The 27,352-nt window shown below is 43.0% G+C and overlaps 2 protein-coding genes across 8 annotated transcripts in view; one reads left to right on the top strand and one right to left on the bottom strand.

The window, feature by feature from the left end:
* The window catches only part of LOC146554383 (uncharacterized), a 48,854-nt gene that overhangs the window by 4,264 nt on the left and 17,238 nt on the right, over positions 1 to 27,352 (top strand). For 3 of the 7 annotated variants that reach the window (XM_085255896.1, XM_085255895.1, XM_085255897.1), the window contains exon 1: positions 8,804 to 9,119. The exons of 1 other annotated variant lie outside the window; for it this stretch is intronic. In XM_085255896.1, coding sequence (XP_085112022.1) covers positions 8,988 to 9,119 — 132 coding nt within the window. In that variant the 5' untranslated portion in view covers positions 8,804 to 8,987. Of the gene's footprint in view, positions 1 to 8,802; positions 9,124 to 27,352 lie in introns of those variants that run through there. 3 more of the 7 variants (XM_085255899.1, XM_085255898.1, XM_085255901.1) reach the window with 3 other exon arrangements.
* On the bottom strand, positions 11,216 to 21,811 carry LOC146554384 (uncharacterized). Its single transcript, XM_085255032.1, has 3 exons — positions 20,952 to 21,811; positions 20,455 to 20,837; positions 11,216 to 11,266 (listed from the first exon to the last, which is right to left on the bottom strand). Exons 1-3 carry the CDS (start codon positions 21,601 to 21,603, stop codon positions 11,216 to 11,218), a joined length of 1,086 nt encoding a protein of 361 aa, XP_085111158.1. The 5' UTR covers positions 21,604 to 21,811.

Below are 27,352 nucleotides of genomic sequence, written 5' to 3'. Positions count from 1 at the left end.
GGAAGGATGCCAATTAGACTACGTCCAGTTAATGTCACCATCTGCTGTAGCCTGTAGAGATACTTCGATATAAAATCACTTCCAAATCTGCCTGAAAGACTTCATCAAAATCTTTTCTTCCAATAAGGGATTAAAAGCAGATTAGTGCCGGATTAAACCCAGAATTCATTACATTGACCATCTACTCCAGTTGCAGTTTAACAATAATTTTGTATCTGAAGGTTAAATCTCAGTTTTGCTCCCCGTCATGGCAGCAAAGCGACCACCCATTCCTCTCTTTCTCTCCCCCTAGTTTCCCTCTCTTCCCCTTCAGTCTGTATTGTTCTCTTTCAGCTGTGCTCTTTATCCAAGGTGACCCAGTTATTGTTGTGCATGTGCATTACTGTTGTCTGTTTAGATGTGATCTGCTGGACAGAGGGCAGGAGCAAGTTCAAACATCTTGCTATTCGTCACTAAGTAAATAACATAAGAACAATCATAGTTTTTTTTTTACAGCTCTGTAGCCAGGCTGACAAACAGTCAGAGCTCTGTTGAGCCAACCTTCCCTTTAACGTTAACTAATAATGACTTCATGAACTTCTTCACAAATAAAATTTAACAATTGGAGAAAAAAACATATTCATAACATCCCACAGATCTATATTATTACATATGGCTACTTTCAATATTTCAATAGATCATAATTTAGACTCTTTTTCTTCAGTTGATCTTTCTGAGATAACTTCAATAATTACTTCCTCCAAACCATCAACGTGTCTTTTAGACCCTATTCCTACAAAACTGCTCAAAGAAGTCCTGCCATTAATTAATGCTTCGATCTTAAATATGATCAACCTATCTCTAATAATCAGCTATGTACCACAGGCCTTCAAACTGGCTGTAGTTAAACCTTTACTCAAAAAGCATCTCTAGACCCAGCAGTCTTAGCTAATTATAGGCCAATCTCCAACCTTCCTTTATATCAAACATCCTTGAAAGAGTAGTTGTCAAACAGCTAACAGATCATCTGCAGAGGTTTATTTGAAGAGTTTCAGTCAGGTTTCAGAGCTCAGCACAGAAACAGCTTTAGTGAAGGTTATAAATGATCTTCTTATGGCCTCTGACAGTGGACTCATCTCTGTGCTTGTCCTGCTAGACCTCAGTGCAGCGTTCGATACTGTCGACCATAATATCCTATTAGAGCGATTAGAACATGCTGTAGGTATTACAGGTACTGCGCTGCAGTGGTTTCTATCATATCTATCTAATAGACTCCAGTTTGTGCATGTAAATGGAGAGTCCTCTTCACACACTGAGGTTAATTATGGAGTTCCACAGGGTTCAGTGCTAGGACCAATTCTGTTTACATTATACATGCTTCCCTTAGGCAGCATCATTAGAAGACATACTATACATCAGAATCAGAATCAGAATACTTTATTGATCCCTTTACACTGCTATGCTGATGACACCCAGCTCTATCTGTCCATGAAGCCAGATAACACACACCAATGAGTTAAACTGCAGGAATGTCTTAAAGACATAAAGACCTGGATGGCCGCTAACTTTCTGCTTCTTAATTCAGATCAAACTGAGGTTATTGTACTCGGCCCTGAAAATCTTAGAAATATGGTATCTAAGCAGATTCTTCCTCTGGATGGCATTACCTTGGCCTCCAGTAACACTGTGAGGAACCTTGGAGTCATTTTTGACCAGGACATGTCCTTCAACACACATATTAAACAAATATGTCAGACTGCGTTCTTCCATTTGCGCAACAGCTCTAAAGTTAGAAATATCCTGTCTCAGAGTGACGCTGAAAAACTAGTTCATGCATTTATTACTTCCAGGCTGGACGACTGTAATTCATTATTATCAGGAAGTCCTAAAAACTCCCTGAAAAGCCTTCAGCTGATCCAAAATGCTGCAGCAAGAGTCCTGACAGGGACTAGAAAGAGAGAGCAGATTTCCCCTGTTTTGGCTTCCCTTCATTGGCTTCCTGTTAAATCCAGAATTGAATTCAAAATCCTGCTCCTCACATACAAGGTCTTAAATAATCAGGCCCCATCTTAACTTCAAGATGTCATAGCGAGCAAGCAAGTAATTTATTTATATAGCGCTTTTAGAATAAGTCCCAGCTGAACACAAAGTGCTGTACAGTTGACATCCCAGAAATGATACATTAAATAAGTTTAAAAGTAAAGTAAAAATAAAATAAAATAAAGATAAAAAAAGGATAATTAAAATGACATTTAAAATAATAAAATTAGCACAAATAGCAAAAACAATAAAAAAAATAGTATAAAATGATAATTAGATTAAAACAATAAGCCAAAGAGTAAAAATGGGTTTTAAGACGTGTTTTAAAAGTGGACAGTGAGGGGCCTCTCTAATGTGCTGGGGAAGATTGTTCCACAGATTAGGAGCAGCAATAGAGAAGGCCCTATCCCCTCTGAGCTTTCTCTTGGACCAGGGTACCTCCAGGTACAAACGCCTTAAATGATAAAAACTGGACTTGACAGTAGCCCTAATTTGAGTGTCCAATTTAAAATCACTGTCCATCTTAAAACCCAGGTTAGAAACAACAGGTTTAAAATACTCTGCCAGGGGTCCCAAGCAGTGTTGGTCAAGTTACTTGAAAAAAGTAATCAGTAACTAATTACTGATTACTTCCCCCAAAAAGTAATCTCGTTACATTACTAATTACTTATTTTCAAAAGTAATTAATTACTTAGTTACTTAGTTACTTTTTAAAACCCTGAATAGGTAATAAAACAATAGATCTTTCAGCCCAATTCTACTTTTTCTGCATAATCCATCATATAAAATGTAATCAAATGGAAAAGTCTCTTTTTAAAACTTGTTTTATTAGTTTTAATCTTTTAACTTTATGCATCAAGCAAACATTTAATTATATGCAACATTCTCTGAGTTGAATAAATTAGTTTAACATTTAAACCTATTTTCTGCACATTCCAGCACATAAAATAAAATATTTTTTGTGTTTACACTCAGTCTTTCAAATAGATGCAAGTAAAACACAGCAGAAAATAAATAAAGTCACAGGCTCAGCAGTCCTGTCGCTCTATTTTCACCTGTAAAGCAGGAGTGGCGTAGGCGTAGGTTTCCCTGGTGCAGGTGTGCCGCAGCGGTCAGTGGAAGGATACGGCAGTTTCTCTGTGAATGTCACATTATGTTGTTGCGCACTCGGTGCTTGTTGAGGGTTTTTTTTCGCTGTAAAAAAGTTTTCTTCCCACGCACGATGGACACTAATGTTTTTGTCACTTTTTATGGAATCAAACTCAAAGTAAGGTCAGTACTTCCACGCTTTAAGCGCTGCATGCTCATACTCTCTCCCGCACTCGATATATGATCCACTGTTGATCTGCACACAGCTGTTGTCACGAACGTCGCGCTCGCTTACGTCACTGTCATGAGACACTCTCGCAAAAAAATCACGGTTAAAACACAGCGTGCTTACGGGAAAGTAACAGTAATCTAATTGCAATAGTGATCCCTTACTTTCCTCGTTACTCAAAATAAGTAATCGGATTACAGTAACGCGTTACAAGTAACGCGTTATGCCCATCTCTGGTCCCAAGTCAATAGTGGAGGGTTCACAAGGTCCACTGGGACCAAACACAATCATCTCAGTTTTGCTTGAATTACATCTTAGAAAGTTTAGGGACATCCAAGATTGAATATCTTCTAGACATGCTAAAAGTGGCTTAATAGAGAAGGCATCTTTCTGCTTCAGAGGCAGATCAATCTGACAGTCGTCAGCATAGCAGTGGAAGGATATTCCATGCCTTTGAGGATAGTTCCCAGGGGCTGTAAATATAATGAAAAAAGCAGAGGCCCTAAAATTGAGCCCTGCGGGACCCCAGACTGAAAGGCGGCAGAGGAGGACTCATACCCTAAAAAGTTAACACTAAAAGTTCTGTCAGAAAGATAAGACCTAAACCAGGGGTCCCCAATCCCAGTCCACGAGGGCTGGTGTCCCTGCAGGTTTTAGATCTCACCCTGGGTCAACACACCTGAATCACATGATTAGTTCATTACCAGGCCTCTGGAGAACTTCAGGACATGTTGAGGAGGTCATTTATCCATTTAAATCAGCTGTGATGGATCAAGGACACATCTAAAACCTGCAGGGACACCGGCCCTCATGGACTGGGATTGGGGACCCCTGACCTAAACCATTTCAAAGCAGTACCACAAATGGAGATAGGCCTGTAGTTAGCCAACACAGTGTGGTCCAGGGCAGGTTTCTTAAGCAGGGGTTGTACTACTGCATGCTTAAAATTAGCAGGGACTACACCAGATATTAAACTGCTGTTTATAACAGTAAGAACAGCCTGGCCTATGCTAGGAAAAATCTCCTTAAAAAATTGTGGTGGGACAGGATCATTTGGGGAACCAGAGGGCCTCAGGTGGCCAACCACATCCTCTAAATAAGAAAGAGACACAGGCTCAAACTGGTTAAAAACAGCAGAGCAAGGGATCAAGACAGAGCGGTCAGACTCAGGAGAGCCCGCGTGGCTGCAACCTTCTCAATGAAAAACACATAAAATCATTAGTTTATGAGAGGCCTCCAAGCAGCCACTTTGTGGAGTATTTAAGACTTAAGTCAATAGAGTTAAATAATCAGAGATGGTTACTTGTAATGCGTTACTGTAATCTGATTACTTTTTTCAAGTAACGAGGAAAGTAAGGGATTACTATTGCAAAATCGGTAATTAGATTACCGTTACTTTCCCGTAGGAACGCTGCGTTACTGCGTTACTAAAACCGTGATTTTTTTGCGAGAATGTCTCATGACAGTGACGCAAGCGAGCGCGACGTTCGTGACAACAGCTGTGTGCAGATCAACAATGGATCATATATCGAGTGAAGAGAGAGTATGAGCGTGCAGCGTTTAAAGCGTGGAAGTACTGACCTTACTTTGAGTTTGATTCCATAAAATGTGACAAAAACATTAGTGTCCGCTGTGCGTGGGAAGAAAACTTCTTTTTACAGCGAAAAAAACCCCTAAACTTCCAACAAGCACCGAGTAGCTACGACGTAATGGGAAACTCACAGAGAAACTCGCGGATTCTTCCACTGACCGCGGCACACCTGCACCAGGGTAAACCTCCGCCTACGCCACTCCTGCTTTACAGGTGAAAATAGAGCAACAGGACCGCTGAGTCTTTGACTTTATTTATTTTCTGCTGTGTTTTACTTGCATCTATTTGAAAGACTGAGTGTAAACACACAAAATATTTTATTTTATGTGCTGGAATGTGCAGAAAATAGGTTTAAATGTTAAACTAATTTCTTCCAGTCAGAGAATGTTGCATATAATTAAATGTTTGCTTGATGCATAAAATTAAAAGATTAAAACTAATAAAACAAGTTTTAAAAAGAGACTTTTCCATTTGATTACATTTTGTATGATGGATTATGCAGAAAAAGTAGAATTGGGCTGAAAGATCTATCACTTTATCACCTATTCAGGTTGTAAATCGTGTTTTTAAAAAGTAACTAAGTAATTAATTACATTTGAAAATAAGTAATCAGTAAAGTAACGGATTACTTTCTTGGGGAAGTAATCAGTAATTAGTTACTGATTACTTTTTTCAAGTAACTTGACCAACACTGTAAATAACACACGTGGATTGTGACTGTTGGAGGAAATGATCTTAGAAAAATATTTTCTTTTAGCCTCTTTGACCGTATCCTGATAGAGGCGCCAGCAGTCCTTTAGGATTTGAAGAGACACCTGCAGTTTGTCCCTCTTCCATCTGCGTTCAGCTCTACGACACTCCCTCCTCACAGCCCGAGTGGCGTCGTTAAACCAAGGGTCCGTTTTAGCCTTGGGCTGCCTGGTTATTAATGGTGCCACAGAGTCCAGAATGGTTAGGCAAGAAGATTGAAACCAGGAGCTGAGGTCCTCTGTGTCCAAGGGAGTACGATCGGCAGGGATAGACAGCTGGTTAAAAGCAGTTGAGAACTGGGCAGCAGTGGAAGGGTTAATAATCTGACAGCGGCGAACAGGAGCGCTGGTTTGAACTGTAGTGCGCGAAAACACATCATCAAATAATACAGCCATATGGTCAGAGAAAGCAGTGTCAGTCACTTCCACGTTAGACACAGGTAGACTGTGTGACAAGACCAGGTCTAGTGTGTGTCCGTGTTCATGTGTGGGACCAGGTACGGGCTGGACCAGATTAAAAGAGTCAATGAGGCTTAAAAACTCCTTCACCAGAGGTTTGTCAGGACAGCAGACATGGATATTAAAATCTCCCACAATAAGAACATGATCATAGTTGGGCATAATCCCAGCTATAAATTCTGAAAAGTCATTTATGAAATTCTTATTGTATTTAGGGGGACGATAAATAACAGCAAAGAGCACAGAGTTAGAGCGACTGACTTCAAAACACGTGAGCTCAAAGCTGGAAGACGAGGGCTGTAAAAAACACTGTTTACCTCCTCCTCTCCCTGATGTCCTTGGTGTGTTAAAATAGGAACAATCCGCTGGTAAAAGTTTGGATAAAATACTGGACTCACCAGAGTTAAGCCAAGTCTCTGTGATACACATGAAGTCCAGGTTCCAGGAGGTGAATAACTCATTCAGAATAAAAGATTTGTTCACCAGCGATCTGGCGTTTACCAGCCCAATCCTGACAGGAGCCGGGGATGAGGTATGCACCATAGTACCATATCACCCCAACAGAGCACTTCAGTCTGAGAATGCTCTCTTCCCTATCGTTCCTATGATATTTAAAAGTAGTATGTGAGGCAGAGCCTTTGCTTTCAGGCACCTCTTCCGTGGAAAATTGAATTGAATTGAACTTACCTCAGCTCACCTCGTTCACGAACTTGCTCTCTAACAAACACAGACGATATAAGAGTGTTAAAAATGTTCCTGCTGTGGGATTTTATTTTAGCCATTACTTCTGATGGAATTGCAACATTGGGACAGAAAACTGCAACATCTATTTCAATTTGTTTTTTTCCTTTATTTTATTATTTTACTATAATTGTTAGTGTCACAATATATTTCTATAGCACAATTAAAAGCAACAAAGTTGACCAAAGTAATTTACAAGTTATTTAATGAACAAGAGAAAGACAATAAAATAAAACATGAGAAGAAGCAAATGCGATGTTGTGACATCATATCAAAAAAAGTTACAGTATTACATTAATTTATTCAAACATTATCTAACAACATTTTAAACTACTTATTAAACATTTATCAACCTCTATCACAAAACCAGTAAATAAAAGACGGCCATAGCCAGTGTGCCCTCACCCAAAGGTGTCCTGATATGAAGCCTAGCGCTGAGCGTTTATGCCAGCACCATTTTGGTGTTTGGAACTGGATGTGACAAATGAGGAGAGGATCTGGTTGTAACCCATGCTTACTGGCTAACACCTTGTGATTAACAACATGGAGCCAATGGGAGTGTCAGATTTAGCTGTGTGAAGTGTGGTGGCGGCTTACCCACCCAAAAGCATAATGCAGTATACAGAGGTGCTTACTGCCAAACTGACAAAAGTAACTCACAGTCCAAAAAGAGAAAACATCCAAAGGCCTTAAGGAATAACTGAAGAAAGCAATTCCTGGGGAAACTAGGGAGAGCACAGCTATGTGGGACAACTCAACAAAGGACAAATGGAAATTGAGAAAATGTATGCATAAGATAATGATGGGAGGGGGAACAGTTGGGAAACAGCTGCAGACACCAGACCAAATGAAATGAGGAAGTACAAGTCAGCACATGACACAGAGAGAAATGCTTACCAAAGTAAAATGTGAGAGACGGCAGAACAAGGTAAATAATGAATGACTTCACACAAAAGGAAAACAGAGATGGAAAAACAAGGGAAGCAATACACAGGGACTCAGGGAATAAAATACAACCAACCGAACAGAACCAGATGAGAAACCAAAAACTGAAAATGTAAATAAATATGGAAAAAACAAACAAACAGGAAACTCTGCACTCTTGCACACTCTGCAAGAGTCTGGGTCCAAGACCCAATTTAATTCAATTCAATTCACTTTTATTTATACAGCACCAAATGACAACAACAGTCGCCTCAAGGTGCTTTATATTGTAAGGTTGACCCTACAATAATACATATAGAGAAAAGCCCAACAATCATATGACCCCCTATGAGCAGCACTTTGGCAACAGTGGGAAGGAAAAACTGCCTTTTAACAGGAAGAAACCTCAGACAGAACCAGGCTCAGGGAGGGGCGGGGCCATCTGTTGTGATTGGTTAGGGAGAGAGAAGGAAGACAGGACAAAGACATGCTGTGGAAGAGAGACAGAGGTTAATAACAGATATGATTCAGTGCAGAGAGGTCTGTTAACACATAGACCCAGGGACCATGACAGAGAGTAGCCTAGTTTATCTTGCTTTCTAACTCTAATGACCATAAATGTGCAAATTAAAGTTGTTTTTGCATGACCTGAAACTACCTGTCCTCAAAGGCATAAGGAAAGTGTTTAATGATGTCACAGACCTGAATATAATATGTGGCAGTATTTATAGTTATAATGTAATTAACTACATAAAATTAAATAAATTAAGTAATTAGATAAAAATCCATTAAAACAGTAAATTATGAATTCGCAGTCTAAAGCAATTCAAATAACAGTTAACATATACAAACAAAGATTATGTCCGTGATGCTAACAGTAGATATTAACTGTACATCCCCCACAGGCCTAGCCTACTTGCTAAGATAGCTATCTTTTACAGTGTTGAAGCCTGGGGGGCGTGAACGGCGGATGCAGCGGGCGCAGATGGGGAGGGGGGTCGGAACCAGGCGTACAGTAAAAAGAGAGAGAGATGTGCAAGAGTCTGCCAATAAAAATCGATCTCTTCTGCTCTAATTCACACACTAGCTCAGGTCGATACAGCCTGCCTCTCTCTCCCCCGCTGCTCTCGTTCTCTCTATCTCTCTCCACCACATACACGTACGCTCGCGGCAGCCGCCAGCTTGTATGCGTCCCTCCTCGCGCCAGAGAGTGGCCGCCTGGCTGCTCGCGCTGCCGTTGGGGAGCGGTGGAGAGGAATGCGCGCGCCGCGGCCGACTGGAGATGATCTCGTTTTGGCTGCTGTGCTGGAAGCTGTTGGTAGGTAAATAAACGAATCAACAACATTGAATAATAAAGCCGAACAGCGTCTTCCTCGTGGGTTTGCAGCTGTGTGGATGCACACCGTGTAGCCTATGAACGCGGTGTATGCGCGAGGCTCTGGCTCAGCTTGGCTTCTGTATGCACGCTTATCTGTCACGATTTTGGTGCTTTGCCCAAGTTTAGAATATTGTCTTATATAACACTGCTGGCACAGCACTCATCTGACAGAACGCAGTAGAACCAGGAGGATAATTGTATTTTTCATTAGAATTTAACTACAACGAGCAGAACAGGAGAAAATGGAACGCTAGAACCGAGTGCAACAGCATCATGGCTCCATTTATAACTCATCTTTGGTAAAACACATGATGCCTAAAGCTGCTGTGTAATCCTCTCAAAACGCACACACACACACACACACACACACACACACACACACACACACACACACACACACACACAGAGGTGTCTGATTAAGTAATCATCATAATGCTGTCTCCAGCTGCTGATGTGGGGGCAGAGACTGCAAGGGAATTCACTATACAGGGAATATAACTCCATGTTGCGGATTTAATATGTTTTAAACCTAAAGTTCAGCTGACAAAGGTCAGTGAGGTCTACCAATAATCCAAAAGTCTGCTGGTTCAAATCTAGACAGGCAGTGTCCAGGGGCATGGATTACAGCAGAGCGCCACTACACCACTAATGACCGTGCAGGCTGTCCTCAGAAACTGAAGAAGAAACAATGCTATTTTGAATGTGCGCAGGAGCACATGTACTGACTACATTTCTATGCTACGATCAGGACATGCTCAATAAATATGGCTTCAGTAGTGTATTAGAAATAGGGGTGGGCAATATAAACAATATACGATAGAAATGATATAAATTTGGCCAACGATAGAGATTTTGACTATACCGCTCTATCGCGATAGCACATGTTGATGATGTCATCAAGCTGCGCATGTTTTGGTCGAAAGCATCGCAGCGGCTACAACCATAATCATCTGCAAATTATTGCGGGCGACAGTCATAGCAAAGAGATGAAGCACTTTTGAAATATGGCAAAAACTGCGCTTCCTCCACTTCCGTAACATTGATTCATTAATGTTGGATTCTCTCGCAGCTGCTCTGTTCCCATGTTGTTGCAGTATATTAATAACTAACCTCGTATTGTGGATGAATAATCTCAGTTGTTCTCCTGACTGAAGTTTGGCCCGTGTACAGCATCCTGCTATGCGATTGCATTTGTCCCTGACCACCAGAATCCCTCACGTTAACTTTTATCGAGTGGAAAAAAAGTTGGCGTTCATCCTCCTGCTTCACTGTGCTAATGTTATGCTAACATAGCTGTGTCACTAGCAATCACGTAGCACAACATTATATACCAGCTAGCCAAACTTCAGTAACCCTACAAACGTCACTGCTGTTTAGTTTTCTGTCTTCATTTATGTTGGAAGTGGTAGCAGAGCTGTACGTTTGAAATAGCTTCAAAAATCTCAGTCAGAACATGCTATGAAATGTTTAGGTGGAAACTAGCGAGCTAACTTCCTGTTAACTTCTAACTCCGTTAAATTTAATAAATCTGTTTTCATGGATGCCTGGATGTTAAACGTAATTGTTACACCCGATAAAGCAGAAACGCTGATGATTTAATTAAAGATGAAAGAATTTAGACCGTTTTTAACTCTCAGTGTTCGTTTGACTTTGGGACCTGAAGAGGACGGAGTTTTGGACCCAGATTACTCCGTGAAGCTCCTCACTACGGCAGCCATAATGCTCTGACAATCCATCAAGCAGTGCTGCTTACCAAAGTTGTACTAAAACATTTTTAACAGATTTCTGCAGCCAAAATCGGTTCAACGTCAGTAAGCACAATCAGAATTCATACATAAGGTACACTCTCGATTTTTGAGAAAATTAAAGGATTTTTAGTGTGGAAAACACGCTATACAGAAGAAAAGAATATATCGTGATATATATCGTTACTGCACATGCTTCAAATTATATTGCGATATGAATTTTAGGCCATATCGCCCAGCCCTAATTAGAAACTATATTCATTTGACAGATTAAAGAAATCATTTTCAGTATCAGGAGGATCTGATGTTTTCATAAACCGTCACATCCTGCTGCTCAAGCTTCTGTGAGAGGCAAGCAGATGTTGACAGCTGCTAACCAACAGTTGTTGCACAGATGAAGTCTGAGCTACTGTGAAAGGTTATTCCCTGTATATACTTTGTGCAGCAAAACTCTGGACTGTCCTGCAGAAGGCTTTATTTGCAAAAATCCAGGGTCTTCAACCCACGCAGTCATAGTGCAGCATTGTTCATTGTTATATTTTCTGCATAGTCTGCTATTTATTAGAGTTTCTGTTTATCAGGTTTTCCATGATATTATGTCCGCTTAAACCCTTAGTCAAAGGAGCTTGCCAAGAAAAGCGTCTGGACTTCTTTAACTTAAAGAAGTCCAGACGCTTTTCTTGGCAAGCTCCTTTGACTACGATGACCTGGATGACTGAGAACCTTCACAGACACTTAAACCCTTAGTTTTCCTCAGTTCTTTGTTGTGTTGTTTGTCAGCCTGCGTGTTCCAGTTTGGATCATCATCTCTGCTTTATCTCAGCTCTCTGGAATCGCTGCCTCATATAAATAAATGTTTTCGTTTATGTAAATGTGCTTTAGAGTCTGCATCTTGGGTCCTGGATTCTCCATAACTATGACATTATTGTGTTTTGGTAAGCTGGTCAAAGTTCATGAGTATTGTGTCTCATGGCTAAGAGCACACCTGCAACAGAGCTGTAAAAAGGCTATAGTCACATTCTGCTAAAAGAGTTTTGCAGATCAGAATGATGACCTTGCAGGCCAGACATGAACTCTGAAAAACAAACCCATGAATATTGATTCAAACTGGCAGATGTTGTATCAGTCAGCGAGTTAAAGCAGGGTCACTGCAAAATTAATAATAGTTTCAGCGAGAAACAGGACGGACATATTTGATTTCTGTCATGAATGGATCCAACTTTGCTCACCAGTATGTCGGTGTGTGTGAGGGAGCAAGAATGAGGGTGACTGTTGATTTCCATATTTACATAACTGCACGTCATGAAATAAGCACCAGGGCAGGACAGATGATTATGTCACACGGCTAACACGATTCAGCTCAGTTCAATTTTATTTATACAGCCCCAAATCACAACAACACTCGCCTCAATGCAATAGTGTGCAAATGGAAGAACGCAGTCTTACATATTTGTTTAATATGTGCATTGAAAGACATGTCCTGGTCAAAAATGACTCCAAGGTTCCTCACAGCGTTACTGGAGGCCAAGGTAATGCCATCCAGAGTAAGAATCTGCTTAGATACCATATTTCTAAGCTTTTCAGGGCCGAGTACAATAACCTCAGTTTGATCTGAATTAAGAAGCAGAAAGTTAGCGGCCATCCAGGTCTTTATGTCTTTAAGACATTCCTGCAGTTTAACTCATTGGTGTGTGTTATCTGGCTTCATGGACAGATAGAGCTGGGTGTCATCAGCATAGCAGTGTAAATGTATGCTATGGCTTCTAATGATGCTGCCTAAGGGAAGCATGTATAATGTAAACAGAATTGGTCCTAGCACTGAACCCTGTGGAACTCCATAATTAACCTCAGTGTGTGAAGAGGACTCTCCATTTACATGCACAAACTGGAGTCTATTAGATAGATATGATAGAAACCACTGCAGTGCAGTACCTGTAATACCTACAGCATGTTCTAATCGCTCTAATAGGATATTATGGTCGACAGTATCGAACGCTGCACTGAGGTCTAGCAGGACAAGCACAGAGATGAGTCCACTGTCAGAGGCCATAAGAAGATCATTTGTAACCTTCACTAAAGCTGTGAATAACACAGAGAGACAGACAACCATTCACAATCACATTCACACCTATGGGCAGTTTAGATTCACCAAATAAGCTGACCCTACAACTGTATGTCTTTGGACTGTGGGAGGAAGCCAGAGAGAACCCACACAAACACGGGCAGTACATGCAGATCCCACAGAGGAAGGTGAAGTGGCAGTACTAACCACCATGCCACTGCCAATGCAAATTCTAGATGTAAAATGTATACATGAATTTCATTAAATAGCGACTTCCAAAATTAATTAAATTCACTTCATCGATTCTCTTCTGCTTATTGTTATCAGGGTCACAGGGACTGAATAACAACAGTAGTCACTTCAAAGTGCTTTGTTAGATAAACACCCAACAATAATAATGTGGGTCAATATAACATCAATAATATTTCCATTATTTTACATTAATTATGTTCATATTACATCAATATTACAGCAGTACTAATGAACAAAGGGGAATAGAAAAGTTATCTTAGCATCATCTAACTTACATTTAGCAATAGTACAATATAAAGAGCTATATTATACTGAGGCAAGAATGCCACTTCTGCAAGTCAGTCACCTGTCAGGGATGATGCACAATTATTCACAGCATCCCAATGTACAGTTATGGACAGGTGAGTATATGAGCGTGTTGTATAAGGCCTTGGGCCTCTTGAGACAACTGCTGTGGTGATTTGGCGCATATAAATACAACTGAATTGAACTCCATTGAATTGATAAATGTATCCGCTTATTATTATTTTTATTATTATTAGTAGTATTAGTATTATTATTATTATTACTTACTTACTTACAATTATTATTAGTAATATTTAAAGTGCCTTAACAAAGGAATTTTCCAAATATGGGATAATGAAAATACCATCTTATCTTAGTAATCTTTCTTCTCATGCAGTAAACATTGGTTGATTTTCAATGAATGCTGTGTTTCCAGTCTATAACCAATAAGTTTCAGTGACCCGAACCGAACATTTGCTTCAGATATGAGATGTCAGAATCTAATCATAATCAACATCAAATGTTTAAAGGAATGGTGTTAAATCAAAAACATTCGTGCAGGTCAATAAAAACAGAAGCCAACTTTGTGATTTTGGTAAGTTTAGGGTTTGAAGTTGATCAGTGTACTGGCATGTGTAGCAATTGTTAAAATGGGAAATAATACAACAGCAGAAAACTGTAGTTACATTAATATTTTTTGGGATGCTGTTTTTTTCCTTTTTTTCCAGGTGGTGGTTGTGTACTATCTAATTGTACACAACCCCCAGATTAGATGTACTATCTAATCTAATTGATGTGTATCTAATCTTCTGTTATTATAAATATGGAGGTGTCAATTTTTAAGTTAAAGATTTAAACAAAAATGTTGCATTAAACGCTGAGGAATTGGATACATTTTTATACACAGTCCTAAAGTGCGGTTAAGTTCACTGAAATGTGAAACCTATTTCTTCATACATTAAGTAACTAAATGTCTGGAGATGATTCCACATGGGGTATTTGCTACGGCCAAGCCAACACATCAAACTCAGTGTTGTGTTCCTCAAACCATTCCTGAACCCTTTTTGCTTTGTGGCAGGACATCTTAACCTGCTGCCATCAGGTGGTACATCTTAATGTAACATGACCCAAGGTTTCCTAGCAGAACATTGCCCAAAGCGCCACACTGCCTCCTCCAGCTTGCTTTGTTCCCATTGTGTATCCAGGAGCCAGTGGTTCCCCAGGTAAATGACACACATATACCCAGCAATGTGATGTAAAAGAAAACGTGACCTATCTGGCCACCTTCTACCAACCCAAAAAAGTTGATTCTGTTCATCTGGACATAGAGTTTTCAGTACGAGAAATGTTTCGCCACTCATCCAAGTGACTTCTTCAGTCTCAGCTGACTGCAGGTTTCCCCGCCCTTATAAACAGGACATTTGCACAATGTATCTCTGATCAATGTTCATGAGTCCCAGTCACAGAGAGTTGGGGAATGGCTGCAATCACAGCATTGTAAGATGGTGACAGATGTACCCTTAGGCCCCCCCTCCATTCAGAGATGGTCTTTCCCTTTTCACGTAAACGGCCTCCTTGACTCCGCCCTCAAACCAGCGTTCCTCCCTGTCCAGGATGTTATATCCTCATCATTGAAAGAGTGTCCACTGGCCTGTAGGTGTGAACAGACTGCAGAGTCCTGACGAGGTGGCTCTGCTGTGTTGTAGCCAGAGGTTGTTTGGTTTCCCCGATGTATAAATCCTGGCAGTCCTCCTACACTTAACAGCGTACGCTATGTTACTCTGTTTGTGTCGGGGGACCCGATCCTTGGGGTGGACCCATTTTTGGCACAGAGTGTTTTGGGGTTTAAAAGCCACAGAGACGCGGTATTTAGAGAAAATGTGTCTCTGCTGTTCCAATATTCCTAACATGTACGGGATCACTACAGGTTTTCTCTTAGGCAGCGGTTGTCTTTCTCTCCTGGATCAGCTGAAGCTTTCTTTTGGAGCCTTCCCAGCTTTGACAAAAGTCCAGCTGGGGTAACCACATTTACTCAGGGCCTTCTTGATGTTCTTCTGCCTCCCTGGCTGCTGTGTCAGTGGGGATGGTGTTCGCTCTGTGTTGTAGCGTCCTGATGACACCCAGTTTATGCTCCAGTGGATGATGAGAGTCAAACCTTAAATACCGTAGGTTTACGGTACACATCAAGAACCAGCAACTTTTTGACAATTTGCGCTACAGTAGTGCATCTGTTGGCTCGGACTACCGTATTTTCACGACCATAAGACGCACTGTACTAAAAGGCGCAGTCTCAGTTATGTGTGCCATTACTGTATTTAACACACACATAAGGCGCACTGGATTATAGGGCGCATACAAGTACCGTATGCGTATTTAAAAATAAAGCGGGAGCAAACCTGAGTTCGGTACCTTACTCACATTTTTATTACCAGTAATCGTCATCATCAACAACACACAAGCATACAAGTGTGCGTATTTAAAAATAAAGCAGGAGCAAAACAAAGTTTGGTACTCACATTTTTATCATCAATCAAACCCATCGAAGTCCTCATCCTCTGTGTCTGAATTGAACAGCTGCGCTAAATCTCCATCAAACATGCCAGGTTCACTTTCTTCACTGTCAGAGTCACTTTCCGTGCCGTGCGGCTCCTCGGAAATGATGCCGGCTTTTGCGAAAGCTCGAACAACAGTGCCAGCAGACATGTTAGCCCAAGCATCTACAATCCATTCGCAAATTGTGGCATAACTCGCCCGGCGCTGCCTTCCACTCTTGGGGAAACTGGTCTCCATCGGTCATCCATCGCTCCCAGGCCGCTCGCAGCCTTACTTTGAACGGGCGGTTCACACCGATGTCCAGCGGTTGGAGTTCCTTTGTCAGGCCTCCCGGAATGACAGCAAGCTCACAGTTCATTTGCTTCACTTGTTTTTTCACATCGGCTGTGAGATGGGCACGCATAGAGTCACAGATTAAGAGCGATTGTGATGCGTGGAAAAAACCACCTGGTCTCCTTACATACGCCTCCCTCAGCCACTCTTTCATCATTTCCTCATCCATCCAGCCCTTTTCATTTGCCTTAATGATGATTCCTGGAAACTTCTCTTTAGGCAAAGTCTTTCGCTTAAAAATCACCATAGGAAAGGCAAGGCAAGGCAAGGCAAGTTTATTTGTATAGCACAATTCAACAACAAGGTGATTCAAAGTGCTTTACAGAGACATTAGAAACAAGAACAAATAAAAAGCATGATTTAAAATTGATTAAAACAAGCAAATAAACTAACTAACTAATTAACAAACAAACAAACAAAACAGTATATAAAATCAAAACAGATTAAATCAGAGCAGTAGATAAAATCAGTAGTTAAATGTAAGTTTTGAAATGTAAGCTTAAAGTGTGGATTTGGTGCTTTATTCAAATGCAGCTGAGAACAGGTGAGTCTTCAACCTGGATTTAAATAAACTGAGTGTTTCAGCTGATCTGAGGCTTTCTGGGAGTTTGTTCCAGATATAAGGAGCATAAAAGCTGAATGCAGCTTCTCCGTGTCTGGTTCTGACTCTGGGAACTGATAAAAGACCGGATCCAGATGACCTGAGGGATCTGGAAGGTTCATACTGGGTCAGGAGGTCACTGATGTATTTTGGTCCTAAACCATTCAGAGCTTTATAGACCAGCATCAGGACTTTAAAGTCTATCCTCTGACGGACAGGCAGCCAGTGTAAAGACCTCAGAGCTGGACTGATGTGGTCCACTTTTTTGGTCTTAGTGAGGACTCGAGCAGCAGAGTTCTGAATGAGCTGTAGTTGTCTGACTGATTTTTTAGGTAGACCTGTAAAGATGCTGTTACAGTAATCAAGCCTACTAAAGATGAATGCATGGACTAGTTTTTCCAGGTCCTGTTGAGACATCAGATCTTTTATCCTTGAAATATTCTTGAGGTGATAGTAAGCTGACTTTGTTATTGTCTTAATGTGTTTTTCTAAGTTTAGGTCTGCATCCATCACTACACCCAAATTTCTCGCCTGGTTTGTGGTTTTTAGATGTATAGATTGAAGTTCTCTGGTGACCTGTAATCGTTTTTCTTTGGCGCCAAAGACTATTACCTCAGTTTTGTTTTTGTTTAGCTGGAGAAAATTGTGGCACAACCAGTCATTGATTTCCTCAATGCATTTACCAAGAGCCTGTACAGGGCCTCGGTCTCCTGGTGACATTGTGATATATATTTGTGTGTCATCTGCATAGCTGTGATAGTTTATTTTGTTGTTGTTTATAATCTGTGCCAGTGGGAGCATGTAGATGTTAAACAGAAGGGGTCCCAAGATGGAACCTTGGGGAACTCCACATGTGATACTTGTCTGCTCAGATGTGAAGTTACCTATTGATACAAAGTATTTCCTGTTTTCTAAGTATGTTTTGAACCAGTTTAGTGCAGTTCCTGAAAGACCTGCCCAGTTCTCCAGTCGTTTGAGTAATATGTTGTGGTCAACTGTATCAAATGCTGCACTGAGATCCAGTAAAACTAGGACTGACATTTTTCCACTGTCTGTATTCAGACATATGTCATTAAACACTTTGGTCAGAGCGGTTTCAGTGCTGTGGTTCTGTCTAAAACCTGACTGGAAGGCATCGTAGCAGTTATTCTGTTTTAAGAAGTAACTGAGCTGTTGAGAAACTGCTTTTTCAATGATCTTACTTAAAAACGGGAGATTTGAGATCGGCCTGTAGTTGTTCATTTGTGTCTTGTCAAGATTGTCCTTTTTCAGTATAGGTTTGATTACAGCAGTTTTTAGTGATTCTGGAAACACACCTGATAATAAAGAAAAGTTGACGATCTGTAACAGGTCTGACTCTAAAGTCTTTGAGACCTTTTTGAAAAAACTTGTTGGCAGGACATCTAAACAGCAGGAGGAGGAGTTCAGTTGACCTAAGATGTCCTCCAGGTCTTTGCTGTTAATAGGTTGAAACTGTTTCATGGTGTTTAAACAGTTTTTTGGTGGACACAGTACATATCCTGGATCTGCTGTTGATGTACCAATTGCTTGTCTAATTTTTTGGATTTTGTCTGTGAAGAATTTGGCAAAGTCATTGCAGGCCATGGTTGAATGAAGTTCAGCTGCCGCTGGCACAGGAGGGTTTGTTAGCCTGTCAACTGTAGAAAATAAGACCCGAGCATTATGGCTGTTTTTAGTGATGATGTCAGAGAAGTAGGACCTCCTTGCATTCCTCAGTTGTAAATTATAATTGTGAAGTTTCTCTTTATAGATGTCATAATGAACCTGGAGGTTTGTTTTTCTCCATCTGCGCTCAGCTTTCCTACACTCTCTTTTTTCATTTTTCACCAGTGTGGAGTTTCTCCAGGGAGACTTTTTCCTTCCAGAGATAACCTTCACCTTAATGGGAGCAATAGTGTCCATTACATTTAACATGTTAGCATTGAAGCTATTGACGAGCTCATTGACTGACCCTCTGGACAGGTCGGGTGTTAATGGGAAGACCTGGTTAAAAATTGCACTACTGTGTTCAGTTATACACCGTTTTGTGATCACTGTTGTTGATATATTTGTGTGGGCTGAGATTTTACTTTCAAAGAAAACACAGTAATGATCAGACAGGCCCACATCAGACACAGTAATGTTTGAAATGCTCAGGCCTTTGGAGATCAGTAGGTCAAGAGTGTGTCCTCTATTATGTGTGGCCTCTGTTACATGCTGAGTCAGCCCAAAGTTGCCCAGAGTGTTACTCAGGTCTTTAGTCCCTTTGTCCTGAGGGTTGTCCACATGAATGTTAAAATCCCCAGCAATAATTACACAGTCAAAATCAACACAGATCACAGACAGCAGTTCACTGAGGTCATTAAAAAAGTCTGTGCAGTATTTGGGAGGCCTGTAAACATTAAGAAACACAACTTTGGATGGGGCCTTCAGCTGTAAAGCCACATATTCAAAAGACTGAAAACTTCCAGGAGATAGCTGCTTACATTGAAATGATTCATTAAATAAGACAGCAACCCCTCCTCCTCTCCTGCTCGCCCTGACCTCACTGATAAAACTGTAGTTAGGAGGGGTCGTCTCGATGAGAACAGCTCCACTGTTACTTTGGTCCAACCAAGTTTCAGTTAAAAACATAAAATCAAGGCTGTGCTCATTGATTAAATCATTAATTAAAAATGTTTTCCCAGCTAGAGATCTAATGTTTAATAAAGCCAACTTAAGTGTTTTAGAGGTATTACTTGTCCCCTCGTGTTTGGGAGCAGTCTGTGGCACACAAGGTATGTTTACTATGTTTAAAGATCTTTTAGAGTGCATCTCTCTGTGTTTTGACCAGGCCACATGTCTCCTGTCACCTAAAAGTACAGAAATTTTAAAACCTTCTAGTAAACAGGGTCCCAGCTTCTCCTGGGAAAAGTCACCACTGCCATAATCCTCACAGCCCCGACCCTTCACACATCACGCATCAGACTGCGGAGACAGGGCATGAAGAGGAACTAAGGGGGGCGAGGCTGGGCAATGTGACTTCGATTGCTCTGTTGAGGGTGGGGCTCGATGGCGAACCTTTGGCCGCTCTGGTGGGGGGTTTATGGGGGACAAAAAGGGATTGGGACGGGGGGTAGATCTGAGCCCAGCATTGACCCGCTCCATCATCTCCTCAGTGAATTTCAGGTGTGGGGAGGAGGGAGAAAGGGAGGGGGAGGAGGGTGATGGCCTGTCAGGGGTTTGGGGGACTGGGGAAGGTCGTGGTCCCTTGTCCTGGTCGTTGGTGTTGTTGAGAGAGTTGGAGGCAAATAGGGACCCCTCTTCTTGCCTTAGATGTCTCTCCTTTCTGAGGCTCTTCCTCAGATGCCATGGATGTCTCTCCTTTCTGAGGCTCTTCCCGGGTGGGGGCAGATGGAGCTCCTCCTCAAGGTTTCTGCTGGGCCTTGTCTGTTCTTGGAGTACTGTTTGTTCCTCTTTATGAGATAACGCCTCGTTTATCTCAGCCTTGGCACCAAGCACGGATGGATGACGTATGGAATAAAACAAGTTGGAGGTGAACAGTTTCACCCCTGACTTGTTAAAATTAAATCCATTTGCTTTGAACAGATGCTTGCGTTCCCAAAAAATATTAAAGTTGTCGATAAAGTGCACTGAGTGGTCAGCACATGCTGATATAAGCCATTTATTCAGTGTAAACAACCTGCTGAATCTCTCGTCTCCTCCTCTGACCGGCGGTACAGGTCCACTGATGAATACAGCTGCATTCAGAGAGTTTACAGTATTTAATAATCCAGTAAAGTCCCGTTTCAGAACCTCCGACTGTTGTTTGGACACATCGTTTGACCCTGTATGCAGAACAATGTTTGTCACAGTTGGATGTTCATCTGCAATTTGAAGAATTCTCTCCTTCAGGTTGTTGACCATATCGTTAGGAAAGCAGAGGACTTTAGTGTTCTTACCGCACATCCTTTGTACATCCTTTACAGCAGAGTCACCCACAATCAGAGTTTCAGGCCTAGCCTTTAGCTTTCCCTGTGGCCTTTCACTTTTCAACAGATTTTCAGACCTTATTTCGCTGCTTTTAGATGGATGGTTGTCCGATATAGATCCAGGGTCCTTTGATAGTGGAGCAAATCTGTTCTGCAGTTTCACATTCAGTTGTTTTGGAGGTTTGTTGTTAACCTTCCTATTCACGGTTGTCCAGTCCTGTTTCCTCCCGTATACAGGGGTAGAAGAGCTTCTCTGTCTCGTAGGAAGTGAAGGCCAGTCGGTTTCAGAGATTTCAGCTCGCTGTGCCCTGCCTGTGATACGTCCTCCCCCTTCCAGGAGACATGATTTATGTCTTGGTTTTGCACCAAGACAGTCTAAGGGGGGATTATCACTTGAGGATTTATAATAATGCACAGAGTCTACTTTCTTGGTCATGTTATCTGTGCTCCTTAGCTGTGTACTAGCTTGCTCATCGCCATTGTTTTGAATCAAAGGCAAGGTTGTTTCATTTCCACACAGTCCATTTACCTCCACGTTTACTTCTAAGCGATGAATTTTTGTCTCCAGTACTGCAATCTTCTGCAGGAGGCTGTGGTAGTCATCTGTGGAGAGGGAAGGCATCTTGTTGCTAGTTAGCCTAGCGGTTAGCACCTTTCCAGGCTATTGAGGCTGCTCGGTGCCCAGACGCTGTAATCAGGCTTCAGCTGTGTCTAGGCCACAGACACACGGAGCGCTGAGGACAAGGTAACCATAAAATGTTGCTGTTTCTGTTAAGAACACTCTAGTCCTAATGATCTACAAGTGTCCAGAAGTTATTGCAGGTAAGCTCACACGGAAAAAAGGGACAAAATCAGCATAAAAATCAATAAAAATCAATATAAGAAGCAAAGCATTCAAGAGCAAAGAGATGAAGCGTCCACACTCACAAAGGGGAGGAGCTGCGGTTTTTCGGCAGCTCCTCCCCTTGCGGCAGTTTCTGTCCATTAGCATGGCAGCCAAGCACAACAGTAAAAGAAGACTTTTCGTGCCCCGTTGTGCGTATCGCTACCGTGCTTGTCCCCTTCTTCTCTACAGTGTGACTCACCGGGATGTCAAAAGTGAGCGGCACCTCGTCCATGTTTGTGATGTGGCTGGGCTGGATGTGTTTGGCGGCGATGTGTTTGCTGCAGTAGGAGCGGAAGATGGCCAGCTTTTCCTTATAATCCGCTGGAAGTTGCTGCGCTACCGTAGTCCTGGTCCGGATGGAAAAATGGCACCGTTTCATAAAACGAAAGCACCAAGATGGACCTCCTTGGAAATGTTCAATGTTCATCTCTTCAGCTAGTGAAACTTCTTTGAGCCGAATGGTGACCGTCGAAACGCTTCTCCCGCTCGTTCTTTGCTCGATGATCCACCGCTCGAGTCTTTCCTCCAACTCGGGCCACCTCGCCTTATGTCCGCGGAAACTCAGCTGCGTTTTCTTGACCTGCCGGAGCTTGTTTTCTAGCTTCCTCCATTTGCGAACCATCGATTCGTTAATCTTAAATTCTCTCGCCGCTGCTCGATTTCCATGTTCCTCCGCATAGCTGATGGCCTTCAGTTTAAACTGTGTTTCATAAGCGTGTCTCTTTGCCATTTTCTTTTCTTTTTTTTTTGCTTGTCCCGTTTGGCTCTTTTGCCATCAGAATCGTTGTCTAAAGGCAAAGAAAGATGCCCAACGGATTTACTTTACCAAATTGACCATCCCAGCCCTGCCGTAATGGTCCATTTGATTCACCTTTTATTGTTTATTTTATTTTCACTTACTGAATACGGGACAGACTTGACTGGGGGAAAGAAGGGGAGAAAGAAAGAGGGAAGGAGAAACAGCTGAGAAGAGGGACGGGGAGAAGGACAAAAAACAAAAACCAACAGAAGGTTCAAGGTTCAAGGTTCTGTATTTGTCACATGCATAGTTATACAAGTATAACACACAGTGAAATGTAGCCTGACACGCTCCTCGACATATGCAAAAATTGGGGGGGGGGGGGGGGGTGTAGAGGAAGAACATTATATATATATATATACATACATACAGTATATACACTGGGTGAATGTGCAGTAGTAGCAGCAAGCAGGTGAATTCTGTACATTAATATGAATAGACATCTGACTATTTTACAGGATAGACAATGTAAACATATTTAAAATTAAAGGAATTGAAATGTACATTGTGCCTTGGTTTAGTGTCTGGAAGAGTCCTGTCTCAGTCAATTATAGATGATGTGAGAGGGCGGGTGTGTGTGTTTAGGGCACGGATGGCTTGGGGATAGAAGCTCCTCTTGAGTCTCTCTGTCCTTGCCCGGAAGATGCGGAACCTTCTACCAGATTGCAGAAGTTGGAACAGTTTGTTGCCAGGATGGGACGGGTCCTTCAGTATCTGCGCTGCTCTAGTCCGGCATCTCCTGGTGTAGGTGTCCTGAAGCGCGGGGAGAGCAATCCTGCAGCAGCGTTCTGCTGTACGGATCACTCTCTGGGGAGCTTTTTGGTCCTTCATACAGCTGTTCCCAAACCACGATGTCATGTTCTGTGTGAGGATGCTCTCCACAGCGCCTGTATAGAAAATCCTGAGGATCTTTGGAGAGACCCTGAACTTCCTCAGTTGTCGTAGGTGATACAGGCGCTGCCTAGCCTTTTTGGTCTGGACCTGAATGTGGGCAGCCCATGTCAGGTCTGAGGAGATGTGGACACCAAGATACTTGAAGGACTGCACCCTCTCCACTGGAGCTCCATTGATGATAATGGGCTTGTAGTCTCTGTGCTGACCCCTTCTGAAGTCCACCACCAGCTCCTTGGTCTTGCTGACGTTCAGCTGGAGGTGGTTGTCCTGGCACCACGATGCCAGATTCTTCACTTCATCCATGTAGGCCGCCTCATCGTTGTTGGAGATGGCACCCAACACCACTGTGTCGTCAGCAAACTTCACAATGGTGTTGGAGCCATGGGTGGCCACACAGTCTGAAGTGTAGAGGGAGTAGAGCAGTGGCGAGAGGACACATCCCTGAGGTGCTCCTGTGTTGATGGTGATGCTGTTGGAGAAGCACCTGCCCACCCTCACCACCTGAGTTCTGCCAGTGAGGAAGTCCAACACCCATGCACACAGACGGCTGTTAAGTCCCAGATCCCTCAGCTTTGTGAACAGTCTGCAGGGCACTATTGTGTTAAACGCTGAACTGTAATCAGCAAACAGCATTCGCACATAGTTACCCTGTTTCTTGTCCACGTGGCTGAGAGTGGTGTGTAGGACGTGGGCGATGGCATCATCTGTGGATCTGTTGGATCTGTAGGCGAACTGCAGCGGATCTGTGGTGTCTGGGATGGAGGAGGAGATGATGTTCTTCAGCAGCCTCTCAAACACCTTCATTACTACCGAGGTCAGTGCAACTGGCCGGTAATCGTTCAGGGATGAGGGTTTGCTGTTCTTGGGCACAGGGATGATGGTGGATCTTTTGAAGCATGTGGGGACCACAGACTTCGCCAGGGACTCGTTGAAGATGTAAGTGAACACACCTGCTAGCTGGTCAGCACAGCAGCGCAGCAGACGGCCGGTGATGCCGTCTGGCCCTGCCGCTTTCCTTGTGTTCACTCTCCTCAGTGCCGCTCGGACGTCATGCTCCGCGATGCTGGTCACCGGTCTCTCGCTGATGACGTCACTGTCCTCGGTAGTCAGGCGGTAGATAGCATTAGCCGCCTGGCTAACCTCGAAACGGGCGTAGAACCGATTCAGCTCGTTGGTGAATGCAGAGTCGGCGTTGATCGGCGCAGTGTCCCTGGCTTTGTAGTCCGTAATGGTGCGTAGTCCGTGCCACATACTCCGTGTGTCGCCCTGGTGGAAGCGGGACTCCACACGTTCCCGGTACTGGCGTTTGGCATCTCTCACCGCGCGCCGCACGCTGTATGAGGCCGCTTTGTAGGCGCTCATATCGCCAGTGGCGAGACCCGCGTTGTAGGAGGCGGGTGAGCAGAAAAAAAAAAAGAAAGAAAGAAAAAATGCATATATCAATCACCTGGATCACCTGCTGAGAAAGAAAAAAGAAAACAAGCAGAAGAGAACAAGAGTAATAGAATAAACAGCATCACAATGATATATGGGAATATGACAGTAAATACTAAATATTAAACATTATTGTGCAGCACATAAGATCAACAGAACACAGTGTGCTTTGAGGTAGGAGCCAAAAAGGGTGTAGTTTGTGGGTGTGATCACCCGTGTGTACACCTGTGAGCATGGACGCGCTTGTTTTTAAAAGGTTCCTTCATGTAATGATCTGCTAGAGGGTGTGGGGGGGGGGGGGGCCACAGCCCCGTCCTCCAGGGCATGAAGCAGGTATGGAGGAGATCAAAACTCCAGACATCCAGAGGCCCCCAGAACACAAGAGACCAAGGAAGACCAACAGAGGGGCAGCCGCGCCACTGTCCCAGAAAGAGCTGAGGAGAGTCCCAGATGAGGGCTCACTCAGCAGCCGCGGAGCAGAAGCCAGGGGGAGTTGCAGTGACGCGCCTGTGAGCTCCGCCGGCAGCCAGCCGTGCCTGAGTGACCGAGCCCCAGGCCGAGAGGCCGGGGGCACCCCACCTCCGAAGTGGCCCGAGCGAGCCCCAGGCTCCAGGCCCCGATAAGCGGCCGCCAAGGAGTGAGCCGGTGTGTACCTGGACGCCCATCCCCGGACACAAAGAACCACCAACGCACCGATGTCTGAGGGAGTCCGCCACTGGCAGGGGAAGTGGTGGTAGGGGGAGATAGGCCTCCAAACCTTGGAGGGCCTGAGATGTCCCCAGAGAGGTGGCGCCTGACACCCAACCTGACATATAGACACAGAAATACAGGCACACACATATACAAACATCCATTCCCACCCTCATGCTCTCATATGCACTTACTCCACACTCAACCAACGTGGAGACAGACATAAAGAGACGCTGTACACACGATCACACTCCCCAAGCGTACTCTACAAACCGGGACTAGGTACCCTTTGCCATTTTCAGGGTTGTTAAAACAACGATGTTCCACATAATGCACATACCTGTCCTTTTATACAGGTATGTGCGATTGTCCGGTATATACGATCAACGCCCACACTTCACCCTTTAGCGTTCTCATGGTGTTCTCTACTACGTCCTCCTTACAACACACAGGGCGCACTGCGCTATAGGGAGCGCCGTACTTTTTGAAGAAAATCCAAGACTTTTAAGTGCGCCTTATGGTCGTGAAAATACGGTACACGGCCCAGCCTTCCCTCTCCTTGTGCATCAGTGAGTCTTGGTTACCCATGACCCTGTCACTGGTTCACCACTATTCTTCTTTGGAACACTTTTGATAGATACTGAACACTGCAGACCTGGAACATGAAAGCTGTAGTGTTAGAGATGCTCTGACCCAGTCATCTAGCCATCACACTTGCTCAAAGCTTTACACATACTCATATTTGCTGATTTAAAAAATCAGCTTTGAGGACAAAATGCAAAAGCAAACACAAAAACCAAAGCACAAGCACAAAGAGACTTAGCAAAATCAACACAGGGATTTTATTTTAGAAACATGAACGGGTAGAAATCAAGGCTGAAACCTGACTGCTCATTACTGCCTTGGTTACCTGTTGAAGTTCAGGGTCTTTCTGTTAGGCTGGGGTTGACTTTCACTCAGCTTTAACATCGCTCTGGGTGCTGGTGCACAGACATGCTTAACTGGGACCAGTGGATTTTCTATCCCTTTCTGGTGAGGTCATGAACGCATCCACACACTTTCCCAACAGGTTATTAAACCCGAGCCAATCTGTCACCACAATTAAGGGATGCATCCAGTGTGAGCTAACCGCAGCCTATGGGATATTTGTCCCCATTAGGGGTGGGCGATATAAACGATATACAATAGAAATGATATAAATTTGGCCAACGATAGAGATTTTGACTATACCGCTCTATCGCGATAGCGCATGTTGATGATGTCATCAAGCTGCGCCTGTTTTGGTCGAAAGCATCGCAGTGTCTACAACCATTATCATCTGCAAATTATGGCGGGCGACAGTCATAGCAAAGAGATGAAGCACTTTTGAAATATGGGGAAAGCCAAAAACTGCGCTTCCTCCACTTCCGTAACATTGATTCTGTTAGGATGCCAGGGTTTTTGAGTTTATTATATTATTTATAATTTCTAGTCTTTGGGTTTTTGTTAGAGTCATGTCTTATGGTTTGTCTCTGTGTAATCCTTAGTTGCTGTCTCCCCTGTCCGCTATATCCCCGTGTCCAGTCAGTGTCTGTGTCTGCCCTGGTCCCACGTCTCTGTTCCCTCTGTTGTAGTGCCTGCATGTGAGTCTGTCTTTGTTCAGTCTGTGTTATGTGTTTCCTGTTTTAC

This window comes from Mchenga conophoros, linkage group LG18 (assembly GCF_057382185.1).
Source record: "Mchenga conophoros isolate Kocher_MC1m ecotype Shallow Benthic linkage group LG18, M_conophoros_male_GT1.1, whole genome shotgun sequence".
Lineage (NCBI taxonomy): Eukaryota > Metazoa > Chordata > Actinopteri > Cichliformes > Cichlidae > Mchenga > Mchenga conophoros.
Note: the sequence above shows the minus strand (reverse complement) of the source record. Positions and strands in the feature narration are given on the sequence as shown.